General features: G+C 43.9%; 2 protein-coding genes across 3 annotated transcripts; one reads left to right on the plus strand and one right to left on the minus strand.

Annotated features, from left to right (window-relative positions):
• Positions 1–45: 45 nt before the first annotated feature.
• slc25a15b (solute carrier family 25 member 15b) lies at positions 46–10610 on the minus strand. Its single transcript, XM_084449390.1, has 7 exons — positions 10479–10610; positions 7332–7467; positions 2205–2463; positions 1410–1547; positions 948–1123; positions 394–552; positions 46–207 (listed from the first exon to the last, which is right to left on the minus strand). Exons 2-7 carry the CDS (start codon positions 7384–7386, stop codon positions 86–88), a joined length of 909 nt encoding a protein of 302 aa, XP_084305516.1. The 5' UTR covers positions 7387–7467; positions 10479–10610; the 3' UTR covers positions 46–85.
• Positions 10611–10902: 292 nt separating this feature from the next.
• mrps31 (mitochondrial ribosomal protein S31) lies at positions 10903–15392 on the plus strand. 2 transcript variants are annotated; one of them, XM_084449473.1, is made up of 7 exons: positions 10903–11053; positions 11346–11972; positions 12140–12292; positions 12432–12578; positions 13911–13987; positions 14150–14290; positions 14696–15392. In XM_084449473.1, exons 1-7 carry the CDS (start codon positions 10941–10943, stop codon positions 14929–14931), a joined length of 1494 nt encoding a protein of 497 aa, XP_084305599.1. In that variant the 5' UTR covers positions 10903–10940; the 3' UTR covers positions 14932–15392. The 2 variants fall into 2 exon arrangements, with proteins under 2 accessions (XP_084305599.1, XP_084305600.1); XM_084449474.1 differs by lacking the exon at positions 10903–11053 and having other exon boundaries at positions 11218–11972.

Here is a 15392-nt window from a genome sequence, read left to right on the forward strand (position 1 = left end):
AGGAGTTTACAAACTTAGTCTAGGGGGAAAGGGAAACAATGACAAGGTAAAAGGAAATTAGGGTTTTAAGAGGAGGAAGAGCAGGTCAGCTGTCAAACTGCTTCATCATGATCTTGCGGCTGGCCTCGTAACCCAGGAACAGCGCTCCATTGGCAGGGAAAGTGCGGATCATGGTGGGGGTGAGGCCAGAGTAGAGAGCCTTCACACCTGAACAGGAGCAGATGATGGAAATATAGTCTACTGATAAAATGTCTTTCGAGACTTGGCCTAAAAAGTTGCTTTTATACTCAGGCAGGCATTCTGCAGATACTGTTTATAGTCAGCCAAAGGAATGGTTGTGGGCGAGGCAAGACTTCTCCCCACCAAAAAGGTTCCTTGTCGTGTTTTACCTACCTTCAGTTCGCAGGATGTTCATCATGGTTTTGAAGAAACCTGCCTGTCTGCCCGTCATGGACATGACCTGGATCCGAGACTTTACACAGTCCATGGGGTAGACCACAAGCCACAGGCATGCACCTCCGAACCCCCCACTGAACACTGTGGGGGCAATACCTTTAACACACACACACGCACACACACACACACACACAACCCATTAGTGAATACACAGACCACACACACACAAACACACACACAACCCATGAGTGAATACACAGACCAGCAGAATACAAGAGAGTAATTTGGTCGACTAAAACATTCAAGTAAAGTACTATTTGCAGACTGTGACTGTGTGAAATATGAAACCACTGAACAATCTGCAATCCCAAACAGCCATGTTTTTCCACAATTAATCTGTAATACCCACTAACTGGAATCCTACAGCAAAGTAGCTCACACTATGAATCAGACATGGAACCCGTGAACTGAGTCATAAAAGATAATAACCAGTAACAATATGGTATTATTCATTCATTATTAATTGAATAGGTCTAGTAATACAGGTGTACCTATGTTGTCCTTGTCACACTTCATGTAGTCTGCAAAGGAGGAGCGACTGATTTCGTAGCCTCCGAAAAAGCAGAAGTAGCCAGGCACCTCTCTGGCGATGGTGGTGGTCAGGCCTTGGAAGAAGCCTGTTGGCCCATTAGTCCTCATAATGGTCTTCACTACAGACCACATCGTCCTGATCAGAAGACAAGCAGGAGTTGAGCACAAAAAAAGTAGGGTTGCAAATATGGGGGAATATTCACAAAGTTCCCCAAATTCCCAACTGGAATTTATGGGAATTAATGGAAATTTACTGGAAATTATGGGGATTAATTCCCATAAATTCCCGTTAATTCCCAGGGGAGTTGGTGAATATTCACATATTTTATATTTTGCAACCCTAAACAAGTTATAAAAACTTTAGCAGGCATATGTGCAAGTGCAAGTTACAAAAAAAAGCCCAGAAACCCCATGAACCTCACTTTTGTCCCGTAGCAATCTTGCCTGATGTCTCCATCTCGTACATGGCTTGGAGACGACACTTTACCAGCTCGGTCGGGCACAGCACCAGAGAGGAGAAGATGGACGCCACTGACCCAGCACTGGCTTTTTGCATATCACTAATGGAGAAGAGGGAGGACAAATACACACCGATTATAAAACATGAAACAGCAGGCTAAGTGATAAAAGAATAGCCTTGTGAGACCATCCTGATCTAGCGAACTCACATTATGTTTTTCTCCATAGATCAGTCTGGCATCCCCCATATATCCAACGATTATTGTGGGTGGGAGTACTTGCTGTCAATCTTCAGCCAATCAACATAACACTTTTGCCAAATCCAGTTGGAAGAACAGCGAAAACATCTTTTCCTCCGAGAAACTCTGTGCATAATCTTGTTCTTGTTTAACTGTTAGTACTGAGTCTATTTCTGCAATAACTGCACTTATTGCTGTGTTTATTCTACTAATGTTAACGTTACAGATTGTTTTGCCACGGGAACCAATCAGGGGCTACATTCTACTGCGGGGCAGAAACAGCAGTCAGAACCCAGTTCCTGAGCGGCCTGGTCAAAACGGAGAATAATCGTTCGAGATAGGGAGAATTCCAGACTGAACTGCGAAGAGAAACTGAATGTGAGCTCGCGGGATCGGGATGGTCTCACAAGGCCAATAAAAGACAGAGAGCAGTAGCATCTAGTATTTATCCTAACTTCATTTAGAGGTCAACAACTACACAGTGAGGTGAAGTTCCAAGTCCCCGTAGTCCATCCATACCTGAGCGCGGCCCCGTTGTCCAGTCCTGAGACGAAGCGGACCACCTGCTGACAGAAGCCGTAGCTCATGAAGAGCACAGAGTTCTCGGCTATGTTGGCCATGAGGGCCGGGGTGGTGCCTTGGTAGAGGCCCCGCAGCCCCACCTGCCTGTAGGTGGACATGAAGCAGTGGCGGAAGCCCCGGTACAGGGACGGGAATGTCTGCATCTTCACCTTAGCCGTGTCCAGGGGCTGGCCACTCACGACACACGCTGCGCCCCCTGGGTGAAAGAGTGGCAGGGGCCGGGGGAACGGAGAAGGCCGGGGGAAACGGTTTACTTCATAATACACTTGTTTACATTACATTACAGCAGTGATTCTCAGCCTTTTTGGGACCAGTGACCCCTGTCTATTATCCAGGTCGCCTACCGCCCCCCACCATTAAAATGTATATGGCGTCACATTTATGTCAAAAGTCAAGAGCGCGTAAAACACACTCACGGGCAGATTCGACAACTGAGAGCGATACAGGCTGCCGCGGGCGTATGGAGCCACCACGTGCGTGGGTATCTGCTAGTTGAGCACTTTCTCCTCGCGCTTAGTTTAGTTCTGCTCGCATGCACTTGATTTCTGCGCGCTCGCAGTGCAGCTCTGCGCGTAGGACTCGGCCTCTCTTGCTCGACGTTAAATTATGCGAGCTCCATGAAAATCTGATTGACAATTTGGGGGCGGATACCAAGGGAGGAACTGCCCTCTTGTGATTTCAACGTGGTCACACCCACACGATTCTCCTTGTATCTTGATTGACAGCTTAATTTAACTGAACAACAGGCAGGCAGACAGTTTGGCCAGATGGTGGCGGTAATGCGCATAGCAATTCTCCTTTGGCTTATTGTGATTCTGATTTTGATGATAATTGTTCTTGTAGTTATTGTTATCATTATTGTATAATTGTTATATTAACATGATTGATTTTAAGTAGGCTACTATTCATAATAATACTGTTAGCTATAGCCTACATTGTAACTGTAGGTGACATTGGTGGTATACATATTACACCGAGTCACTAGGCCTATATGTTCCCAGTGCACCAGGCCTGTGCAAGAAGTACAAACATGTAGTTGTCTTAATGATATTTGTGAAGCATGTACAGTAAGCACTTAGATGGCAATTTGTGCTGTAGCCTAACCATGTAATTTTATTTCAGTTTCATCTTCTTTTATTCGGTCACATTCACCAGTTCACTACAGTTCACTGCAGTTACAATACAGACACACTACAGTTCAATATCAGTATCACCACTGTTTTCAGTTATTAGTGATATGTCTCTGTTATGTGTGACAAATAAACATTTCAAATATTGTTGGTATTGTTGTTTGGTCCAAATCACTGCTAAAATACATATTTTAAAGGTTATTATGAAAAAGTTTCAGTGCTTATTCACATACATTTCAGTCTCTGCCCTACTAACTAAATAAGGAAAACCCAGACAGATTTTTGTGAGCAGCCGTGTTAACCCCATTTGTCTCTGATTTTGGTTGACTAACATTAATCGTGTAACTACGTTACACAGCTCAAAGGTAAGTCATATTTGGATGGTAGGCTATATCATATTGGTAATATCATATATCATATCAATCAAAGGTAATATATTTGCATGGTTATAGGTAAGCTAACTTAGTCTAATCTATTAACGTTATTCTAAGACTCTCTCATCTTCTACTTCTACTTCTTTAAATGTTTAATGTGATTAACTAGTCATGCATTGAGGTCTTAATGTGTTCCATTATGCGCTTGCTTTCCGCTGTTAACAGTAACCAGGCGGATGTTAGCTAGCCAGCAACTGTTCTCATACATAATTTGCCTATAGAATCAATGAATGATGAATCAAACCATGTTGAGTGTAGTATATTTTTATACTGTATTATACTGTATTACATCAATCACATGTCTGTATTACTCTCATGTAGTATTCATTTCATTAGAATAATGAAATACCTTCATTTTAGTTTGAACAGTGTTATTTCAAGTCTCAACAGAGGTCTTTGCCCCTGAGTAAGCATTCCTTTGTCTTTGTCTCTGAGTCAGCGTGGCCTAATGGTCACCGTTGAAGTAAGTAGTTTAACATGTGAGCAAAGCAGATGTTCTAAAGTCAGCATTCCTTTGTCCCTGAGTCAATAAAGATAGTAGATGATTGTCTTGGAAGTCAGTTAACCTACAGTTGTAACGTGATTCTAGGAGGACACAGGAAGACCCAAAAATAGCCCCATGTCCGAGGAGGGCAGAACATCAGTTGACCGTTTGTGACCATGTTTGTATTCCTTGTATGCAAATTTGTTTGTCATGTGACTCCTGGCCTGAAGCCAGGACATATAAGCTCGCCACCTCGTAAGAGAAACTTTAGTATTTGCCTTAGTTCTGGCCCTGTTAGGCATGCTCAATAAATTGACGATTCAAAGTTTTTGGCCTCCTTGAAGTACTTTTTGACTAAGTTGTGCATTAGAAATACACGACAAGAGCTCACCCATTATTTTCATGTAGGCTAGGCTGACCAATCACAAGACGGCAGTCCCTCCCTTGGTATCCACCCTAAATTGTCAATCAGATTTTCATAGAGTTCGCATAATTTAAAGGGCAATGCTCGTTTTTGACAACCTGGACCTTATTTACGACATATTATAAGACGTTTGACTCACCGAGATCACTTTGGTGTAGTTCGGAGGCCGGTAGAAGAAATTTAAAATCCAGCGCGAGCCAGTATATCCATGTAATGACGGCGATCGGGGCACCGAGAATGCAGTTTCTAAAAATCTATTTTCGGCCGCTAAACGGTTGTTTTCATCAATCAGATTGAATGAATCGACAGTTGAGATTCCTCAACGCGAGCCATTGTTGTGGTTTTCAAATACGGGGTCTTTAGCCTCTGTAATATGATCTTTACACGCCTTTCCCCACTTGCTCCAGCACGCATGCGCACAGGCCAGCGCGCAGACTGGCTATTCTCCGGCTCACATTCTCTGCGCTACGATCGTTGTTGGTGCCGAGAATATTGTCGTCGTCATTCGTCAGCAACAATCCGATCGTAGCGCAGAGAATGTGAGCCGGAGAATAGCCAGTCTGCGCGCTGGCCATGAAAACAACCGTTTAGCGGCCGAAAATGGATTTTGAGAAACTGCATTCTCGGTGCCCCGATCACCGTCATTACATGGATATACTGGCTCGCGCTGGATTTTAAATTTCTTCTACAGGCCTCCGAACTACACAAAAGTGATCTCGGTGAGTCAAACGTCTTATAATATGTCGTAAATAAGGTCCAGGTTGTCAAAAACGAGCATTGCGATTGTGAATATTTATTCATTTTTGATTGGACGTTGGAGGAGAGTGTGACGTGCAGCCCAAGAAGTGCTCAAAGTCCACCCAAATGGATAAAAACTTGCCAAAATATGTATAGTATATATATCATGATACATATTTACAGATTAACTGCCAAAGCATAGGCTATTGGTTTTAACTAATAGGCCTATGGTAAGCTGCAACACAAGCCTACATACGCACTTGCATAACCCCATCAAAGAGCCAAATAAGCATGCAGCACAACTATAACGGTTTCTCTTACAATGAAAACTAGAAAGGGTGCTCAGAGAGCACAGGCCTCCGCCCATTAATGCATTTTGTTGGTGTAATCGAGTTGAATTGGTTAAACTCACTCCTCAGTATAAATATAGCACACTTGCACCATTGAAGAGTAAGCTTTTTGGTGGTGTAACTGATTGTGGTGTTTATGAGAGGTGGTCATGTATGAACACAACTGAACATACTTGTGTACTTGTGTAATTTTTTCAATCAGCCATTAAAGACAATAACAGGAGACATAATTTCTGTATATACTTTTGTAACTTAAGTCCAGTAATTAAGGAGTGTTTTTTACCCTCCTCTGGGGGGTAAAAAGGACATGCACTAGCCCAGTGTCCATGCCTCTGGGAGGGGTAGAGGAGCGCTATCCCAGTGTCCATGTCTCTGGGATGGGTTCTAATTTGGTTTATACTACACCCCTCCATCGAGTTTCGTGAAAATCGTTCTGATAGTTTTTGTGTAATCCTCAGATTTTATTTTGTTTTACATGCATAGAAACATAAGGTAATATTGGTTGCTTAAATCGCAAATAAATAAAGTTGATATCTAAGATGATATCTAAAGCTGACTTGATTCCTCATTGTAATAAAGAGCCAACGTTCTCTAAAGAAAAATCTACATCTTCCTCGCGGCTCCAACCCGCGATAAAAATTACCAACGCCTTAACTGCTTGGCCACCTAGCAGAAGTAGTAAAGACTAGAAAGCGTTCTCAGAGCACGCATGAATGTGTAAGTTGATAAAAATTCATAGATAAGAAAGCAGCACGGTTTGACTATCCCTGTCTTTTTTCATATGATATCAGAGTGCATTTAGTAGAAAATACTTTGTGGCATGTTCCAATCGCTCTGGTAGTTTTTGTATAATCCTGCTATGTGACCAAATGAACGAACGAAAGAAAGAACCGACCAAAGATTAGCCTCCACCAGCGATAAGCAATACCATGCTATCATCAATAACGGAACAGTTTTGCTGCGGTCATAGGCACAAGAAGATAACAAACTATGGTTAGGCTACAGTAGCCAGGGGCCTCAGAATGACAGGGCAACCAGTCGCCCCAAGGTAGCAGAGCGTAGTGGTCAGGAGGGTGTGTAGGGTTTCACCATGGCCTTGACTTGACTTGTCAAACACAAACCATTGCGATTATTGAAAGCAGTGTTGGATCATAATTTACTACCCCCCTATGATGCCAACTGTCGCCACTCTGACAGATAGGGATCTGAGTGGGATCTGAGTGGGCTTTGCAGAGGGCTAATGGACCGTGAAGGAGTGCATATTGGAAACAAAAAGGAGCAGGGTGAAAAATAGCAGTCAGCTCTTTTCTGCTGGGGCAGATAAGGTCTCAGAACAAAGAGCAACTTTGGACAATGTGAATGTCGCCATTGCTAGTAGCCACACGTTCCCAAGTGCACTGACTGAATCTAATCAGAGCATCCAAAGGTACCATGAATCACGCTACAAATTCTTTGGTACTCTGTGACCTCACACCCTTGAGGTGGACATGTTGTATATGTTTACCTATGGCTCCGGCGGAAAGGTCAATGATGGCTTGGACTGCTGGGTGTGGGGCCATGGTGTGGGAGAACTTCAACCAAGAGGAGTCTGTCTGGTTCAGAGTTCCTTCTTAATCAATGAGACAACTCCTGCAAAGAAGCTGTGAACAGAAATCAGAGATATTGGTTAGCTATGCACCTATTCATCGGCCATACATCAGTATGGGACGATATTGGCCTTGTTGACTGCCATCGGCCTATCGACAAATAAGATGACATTCACCGATGGTAGTGGCTGATGTTTTCAAATAGTTATTTTAACCATTGCCTTCTTATAGATATATAATGGTCCTCCAGTGATGTGTGAATACGAGAAGGTAATGGCAAAATTCACATTGCAAGTCAACATGTAAGGAGCCAGGAGTCAACTCACTTCACTGTGAGTTGCTAATTGCCCCATCAATGGGATAGTGCACTCCTACTTTGCATAGAAACTATCTGTCCCCCTAGCTGCTAGTGGGACTGAGAGCTGTCATTATTGCTGAGGTCGGAGCTTCACTGTTAGATAGTAATTTACCCTAGCTCTTTAATAGTGTGGTCCCAGGCTATCCATCAGAATTTTTTGGTGGCTCCCAAAACTCACTAAAACGCACAGATTTGAATTAGACCCAACACTATACTTTTGGGAGATGGCTACTGTACAGACAATGCAGATGGACGCCCCCTCGGTGGCCTGGATTACGCACTATTTGACTGGAGAACACAGTATGTGAGGCTTCGGGGACGTGTGTGAGTCATCAGCAACACAGCAGCCCCACAAGGGCCTGTCCTGTCTCCTTTCCTGTTCATACGCTATACATCGGACATCAGTTACAACTCGGAGACATGTCACCTCCAGAAGTTCTCAGATGACTCTGCTATTTTGGGATGTGTAAGAGGAGGACAGGAGCAGGAATACAGAGGCCTAGAGGAGGACTTTATCAAGTGGCGTGTGCAGAACCATCTGCAGTTCAACGCTGCAGTATCAAAGCAGCAGACGTCAAGGCAGGAGTATGGATGCCTGGGCGTACATGCAAGTGCCTAACAAGACAATAACAATTGACTCCTGCCTATACAATAGACCACATCAACTGACTGTGCACAATTGAATGTTATTTAATTGCACTGCCTATATAATGGACACAGACACAGTGACCCATAATTGGACGGGATAAGTAGATGAGGATGATACTGCTAGACTAGTAAATTTCCAGTTTGGGAACTTTTAAATGTTAAGTTGCGTACCTAGGACCGGAATGAGGAACTGATGTAGAAATAAGATACTGTAAGGACAAGAGTGGAAAAGGAATGTGCCAAGATGGGTCTTGGACAGAACGCCATGAAAACTAAGGTCATCACCTAACACCCTGGGCCGGGACATCTGCCCTCAAAGACAGCTGAAGGTACTGCTCTGAAGGATTTTGAGGACCTCAAATACTTGGGCTTTTGGGTCAACACAACGGAGCAGGACTTCAAAGTGAGGAAGGTGCTCACATGGAGAGGTCTAAACGGCATGAGCAACATGTAGGGCTGCACAATTAATCGTGAATTAATTGAAATCGCGATTATGACCTCCGCAATTAACTAATTGCAAAAGGCCGCAATTAATGTGATTAATAATTTTGCTTTGAATTGAGTGTGCTAGGACTACACGGACGAATCACAGGCGCTTATGTTGTCTGACCAATCACATGCGTTCCCGCTGAGTGCGCTGTGCGTAGCAATTTCACTGAGAAGACAGATAGAGCAGTAGGTCAAGACAAGTGTCACAAGAGTACCTGCAGCCGTGAGTAGTGAAAACGAGGTCAGTGAGTTAGTAGCAAGAAAGGGATCAACGTCTGTGATTTGGGAGCATTTTGGTTATTATATATTAATATTATATAAAAAAATATTAATCGCAATTACCATTTTGAAGCAAATAATCGCAATTATTATCTTTTGTCATAATCGTGCAGCCCTAGCAACATGTGGAAATCCAACCTTCCCCGTGAAACCAAGCTCCACTTCTTCGACGCCACCATGGAGGCTGTTCGCCTGTATGGCTGTGAGTGCTGGACCCAGAGCCACTCCCTGCAGAGGTCGCTGGACCGATGCTACACCAGAATGCTACGTGAAGCACTGGACATAAGTATAACGCTCACATCAGTACTGAATATCTGTACGGAGAGAGGCCAAGGGTGAGTGGGAAGACAGCAGCAAGGAGAATGAGGCTGGCTGGGCAATGCTACAGACACCGTAAGCTTCCGTCCATTAAGCTGGTGTTATGGCAGCCATCTCCATGGCACGGACGTAAGTTGCGAGGACGTCCTACCAAAACATTTGTGGACATAATTAAGATGGATGCGGGAGTGGAGATCACCGTTGAGACCGCCAGCTGTATGAAGGACCAGGATAACTGGAGACAAAGATGGGAGGCCTGTCTATGGACAACCCAATGGTACATGACACTCTGGTCAGGCAGAGGAGCACCTTGAGCTGCAGACTGATTCTGCCACACAGTGCTCTATGAAGCGTTTCTGTAGGTCCTTCCTACCAGCTGCCATCAGGCTGTTCACTGCATCCCCTGATTGGCTGGACCTAGGGACCCGAGCCAGCTTGGAGACAGTTTGTTAAGGTGCCCACACTTCTTTTTTGCACTTGTACAGTTTGAGCTTTGTTGTATATTTTGCATAATTTTGTGTACCTAGTCCTTTTTGTGTTATCCTTACTGCTGTAACAATTTCCTCACAGGGATAAATAAAGTAAGTGAGTGAGTGAGTGAGTGTCTGTCATTTTCTCCGACTCATCTTTGACGGTTTCACCTGGGCACCACGCGCAAGCTACTGATCTAACTCAGTCACAGAGGGCATATTCTAAAAGCAAAAAGCAGCTATTTGTGATGCACATTGAATTCTTTGACTGTCGTCCATCCTTGGGGGAAAAAGTACAATATGGATCCCATTAACTAAGCAACAAGAGAGTTCAGAATAATGTCACTGGCAGCGAAGTAAAGTTCATGTAATAATTTAAGCAGCAACAGTCATGTAACAAGGACAAGCGGCTGTGAAGACGAGGTCAGAGACCTCCACAGAGCAAGATTGTGAGAATACTGAATTCATTACGCATTTATCAACACTAGCCTAATCACACTTACTTCGTATGCTACGTTGAACACATGAGAGATTCAACAGCATGTCAGGCCCTTTCATCTAAGAGGTTGCATTAGCGTGGATGGTGATTTCGCCCGTCCATCACGAAAGTCACCCATGCAGTCCAGAGAGAGAACCCAAGCAAAAATAAAGCGGCGGCCGCTCTTGAATAACGTTTCACGAGTGTCATAGCGCCCGCCGGTTTCAGGTGGCAGATAACTAACTCTAGCTAACTTAATGAATTAAGCGATAAATTGCGTATTTTATTTATATCGGAAGGCTCTACGAATTAAATGGCATTTTGGCAGTATTACAGTAATATAAAAAGCAACCTTAGCAAATTAGAATAATTTCCCTTCCTCTACCGGAACCAATGTCATTGGTCTTTGTTTCACTCCACAGCCCTGTCTGTCACACCCGGAAGAAGCGTGTATGCGCGACATTGTAGGTGTATTTGAAGAACAATTATGTATAGAAGATTATTTCTCTCAGTTTATCAAACTCGTAATCGTGCAATACACGCGAAGGAGGCCTGTGTATTGTCAACGAAATGTAAAATAGTGACACTCCCTATTTTTAGGTAAGTAGGCCTAGAGCTAGACATTGCTAAGTTAGCTAACGTTAACCTTGCCATTACACTCTGTGACAAAACGAGGCACACTGCAAACAATGTTTTTATTTTAGATCTTATATTTAACATGAGTACTGTGACTTGCAAAGAGTAGGTAACGTTTAAGTTCTGATGTCAGTCAGCTAGCTAAACTCTGTTACTGTGCCTGTGTTCACACACTGGATGAGATTTAGCCAAACTTTCTGTTCATTGCTTCTCACGGTTGCTATGTATTTATTCTGCGACTCTGTCACTACTGCAGAGATGCGATCAATGGGGGATTGCGAGCCCTTGGCACAACTTCAACCACGTATAGTGAAAATAAAGAGCTCCCTGGTAGAGAAGATATCAAGAATGAAGCCAAGAATGGTGAGTTAAGAGAAGCAGCAAGTGTGGGTGAAGAGAAGGGATTTGAGGCCCACGAGCATGTCAGGATGACGGCAGAGCAGGTCGAGCGGATTGTAGAGGTTAACACGGATGGAGAAAATGTCGCCCAGCACCAGATGGATGATGTAAACACTGAGGGCTTAAAGGAAAAGCTAAAAGCTAAAAGCAAAGAAACTACAAAAACAGAAGAGGTAGAGCAAAGGCTAAAAGTTAAGTTGGAGGTAGATGAGTCGGGACATCCTAGCGCTCAGCAGGTAAAGGTGGAGGGAGAGCAGGAACGTGAGAAGCCCCAGAAGACAGGGAAGGAGGGCCTGAAGACAGGGAAGGAGGGCCTGCTGGACCTGCTGGGAACCATGAAGGTGGAGGTGAGCAACAAGAAGCGGGCCAAAGCCCTGAAGGCGCAGCCGCACAGCTACGAGTCTGTGGCCAGGCCCAATCCTGCCGCTATGGAGAGCACCATCAGTATGTTTCAGAGGGCCACTGCTGATGACCCGGTCCAAAGGTGAGTGTAGATTCATAATGGCGACACGTGTCAAATCGCTGTGCGCCCCGTGATAACACATTGTGGCCTACATGTGTGCACACTTTTTCCCCCCCGGCGTGGTCAATTATCAAATGCCTCGTTGCTTGGTTAGACTTGTCCCTTTGTCTTCGTGTTGTGTGTTTCAGCGAGACTCTGAGTCCAGAGCTGGTGGCCGCTGCCTCTGCGGCTGCCTCCACTCTACCGAACCGAAGCCAGGCTGAGTCAGAGCTGCTCAGACAGCTGAGGCAACATGAGGCCGTCACTGACGTCCAGAAGAAAGGCGACGTGAACGACATTGGGTATGTTTGATCAATTTTCCGACTCCGTTGTTTTTGTAATGATACCTGTAAAAGCTGTAATGATGTCTATTCTTTAACATGGTTATGACAGTGGTTGAACCAGCAGACACCCGACCTCTGATGTCGTTCTGTTTCTCAGAGTTATCATTGCTGACATGAAGGTGGGAAAGAGGCCTAATGGCAGACAAAATACCCGGCCGTCCAATCAGATCCGTTTTGATGAGGATGGGCGAGGATACACCCATGACCGAGGTATCACCGCTGAGCTGGATGGAGTTAGGAGGAGGTAAGGACACCCGTATTCACAAACATCCCAAGCCTAAAAATGTGCTCCTAAATGGACAAACTAAGAGAAAATCCAAGAAAAATTGGCGTTTCTTTCCTAACTTTAAAAGTTGTTTGCAAAATAATTTACAAAGCATTTTAGCATTTTGATAGCTCCTAAACTCAAGAAATTTTAGGAGTGATGGAGAGGACTTTTAGAGTGACTAAAAGGCTTCATAATGCAAGGGGAATGGCTGCTACATGTAATCTGTGTCACTGTTGGCGAGATGTTTTCTAAACAAGTTGGTAAGAAGTTATCGTCACAGTAGGGAGGCTAGGCCTATTTTGTTTATTGCCAGTGAGATATGTACTTAGATCTCCAACAAACCGAAGCAACCCCATAACACCAGGGATGCAAGTGGCAACTACCTGAGCTATTTAGCCACAGGGAAAATGGTAGTTCAAAGGGGATGATTTGGGACTGTGAGGTCAGTCAGCATATATATCGCATTCAGTCATAACCCAAATTATGCCCTCTCCAGTTCAGGAATAGTCCAGCGGTTCATTTTATTTGCCTTTGCCTACTGTACTTGACTATTAAAGGATAAGTTCACTATTTTGGACTTTAGGGCCTATTCTCGGTCTGTCTTACATGAACCTGACACAGAGACTATAATTTTCCTGATTGCTCTGCAGGCGCACACTCGGCTACGATAGAGGTCAATGGGGCCAATGAGACGGAAAAAGTATGAACCATTGCTGTTTAGATTACAAATATACTACTGTGTTACAAATAGTTAGTAGCTAGCTATCTACTGTAGTAGTAAGCTAGTAAGCTCTCTACAATGTAGTGCAGAAGTGAAAGTGAAGTTTATAGGTAAATAGTTCGCTTTCAAATTGAACTTTTGTTTCAACATTCGGTTTGTGATAACTACATTTCACAGGAGAGCATACTGAGACTGGTAAGATTACACACTTGTGCTTCCCGTCTCGGAAAAGCCATTTACCGTACTTTTTCCAACATGTCATTGGCCCCATTGACTTCCTTTGTGGCCAAGTGTGCGCCTGCAGAACAACTGTAGCTAGCTCAGTAAGTGATCAGGGAAATTATAGTCTCTTCGCTCAGGTCATGTAAGACATACTGAGAATAGGCCCTTAAGTCCAAAATAGTGAATTTAACTCAATTAAGCATGCTAGGCTATTCAGTAGTCTTAACTGTGTCGAAAATTGTTGTGTCATGTAAGAAATAACAAAATAAACAACAACAACAAAATTCTGCACTTTGCTATAATTTGCTGTCTTTATAGATGTGTTTAATGTTTGAATGTACCTGACCTTGTGTTTACATTGTCAGGAAGAACTTGTTTTCGGGGAAAAGGCTCAACGTCTTTGCCCGCAGTGCTGAGCAGGATGTGGCTTTCACAAACATTGGTAACATTGGAATTGGCTGCTTTAGCCTTGGCAAGCGCTATTGTCCCATATCTTTTATGCCTTGAGGCTACACATGTCTAGTGTCACCCTTTTCTAAAGTGTCTTTCTTTCTCTCTATTTCCTAGTTTATCACACGGTTTATCTCTATTGCTCTATTTACAGCTCCACCAACCTTATGGGACATTGAATTAGCGAATGAAATAGCCCTGTCGACCACCCAGAGGCCCCGCAACGGCTTTGAGGAGATGATCCAGTGGACCAAGGAGGGCAAGCTGTGGCAGTATCCAATCAACAATGAGGCTGGTGAGTTCATCCTAGGGCAGTATCCAATCAACAATGAGGCTGGTGAGTTCATTCTAGGGCAGTATCCAATCAACAGCAAGGCTGGTGAATTCATTCTAGGGCAGTATCCAATCAACAAGGCTGGTGAGCTCATTCTAGGGTTGTCTGAGTCAGCAGATGTAGGTTTGGGGAATAAGCCTTATTTCGACATCCTTGCATATTTGCCCACTGGTTATGCGTAATATAGCGTCCCCCCCATTCCCAAATGGTAATGACTGATTTGACTATGCAAGACTGATTCTAGGGCAGTATCCAATCAACAATTAGGCTGGTGAGTTCATTCTTGTTCTTAGTATAGAGACGGAAGAATGGTTTTGTCTTGGCTCACCAAAGCGGTAAGTTTTGTCCTCTGAATCTCTTTCTCAGGACTGGAAGAAGAGGCCAGCGTTCCGTTCCATGAGCACGTCTTTCTGGAGAAACACCTGGAGGAGGGCTTCCCCCGCCAGGGGCCTGTACGCCACTTCATGGAGCTGGTGGTGGCCGGCCTGACCAAGAACCCCTACCTGACGGTTCTGCAGAAAAAGGAACACATTGCCTGGTTCAGGGAGTACTTCCGGCAGAAGGAAGACGTACTCAAGGAGGCAGAGGTTTACCTTAACTGACCTGTGAAACACAAGTCAGGTATGGTCACACACATGATGAGAACCTGACATGACCTGAAATGCATAGATCATTCCAGCTCTTCAGCAGAGATGGGTCAATAAATGATCACAAAAGACTCATTGGAGAGACATGAAGATGAACAGAAAGCCTGGACATAAGAATCATAAAGATGCAGTATTTACTGGTTATATTAAGTAATTGCACAGACATTGCCCATTGTCTGTGTCTGAGAACACATGGATATTACAGTAGGTTCTTGTACAGTTTACAAAGTAATGGAGATAGTGCTATCAATACCGATTTGTCCTCAACTGATTCGTCCTAAAAAATAAACACTGTACTTTTAAAAAGTATTGTTTGAAGCATTTGTATACGTAAGATAAAGTGTTTTTGTTTGCCACAAAATTCGCTGAAAGTATTATTGCACAATTAAGATCGTATCTGTGTTTGCATTTTTAAT

This window comes from Borostomias antarcticus (genome assembly GCF_949987555.1).
Source record: "Borostomias antarcticus genome assembly, chromosome: 15".
Classification (NCBI taxonomy): Eukaryota; Metazoa; Chordata; class Actinopteri; order Stomiiformes; family Stomiidae; genus Borostomias; species Borostomias antarcticus.

What these genes read in the sequence shown, in the direction of transcription:
- mrps31 (XM_084449473.1), top strand. Translation starts at nt 10,941, where the DNA reads ATGTATAGAAGATTATTTCTCTCAGTTTATCAAACTCGTAATCGTGCA. An exon ending in CTGGATGGAGTTAGGAGGAG is followed by an intron (nt 12,579 to 13,910) that starts GTAAGGACACCC and finishes TTACATTGTCAG; the next exon opens with GAAGAACTTGTTTTCGGGGA. An exon ending in TGTGGCTTTCACAAACATTG is followed by an intron (nt 13,988 to 14,149) that starts GTAACATTGGAA and finishes CTCTATTTACAG; the next exon opens with CTCCACCAACCTTATGGGAC.
- slc25a15b (XM_084449390.1), bottom strand. Translation starts at nt 7,386, where the DNA reads ATGGCCCCACACCCAGCAGTCCAAGCCATCATTGACCTTTCCGCCGGA. An exon ending in CCTTTCCGCCGGAGCCATAG is followed by an intron (nt 2,464 to 7,331) that starts GTAAACATATAC and finishes TCTTTCACCCAG; the next exon opens with GGGGCGCAGCGTGTGTCGTG. An exon ending in AAGATTGCTACGGGACAAAA is followed by an intron (nt 1,124 to 1,409) that starts GTGAGGTTCATG and finishes TCTTCTGATCAG; the next exon opens with GACGATGTGGTCTGTAGTGA.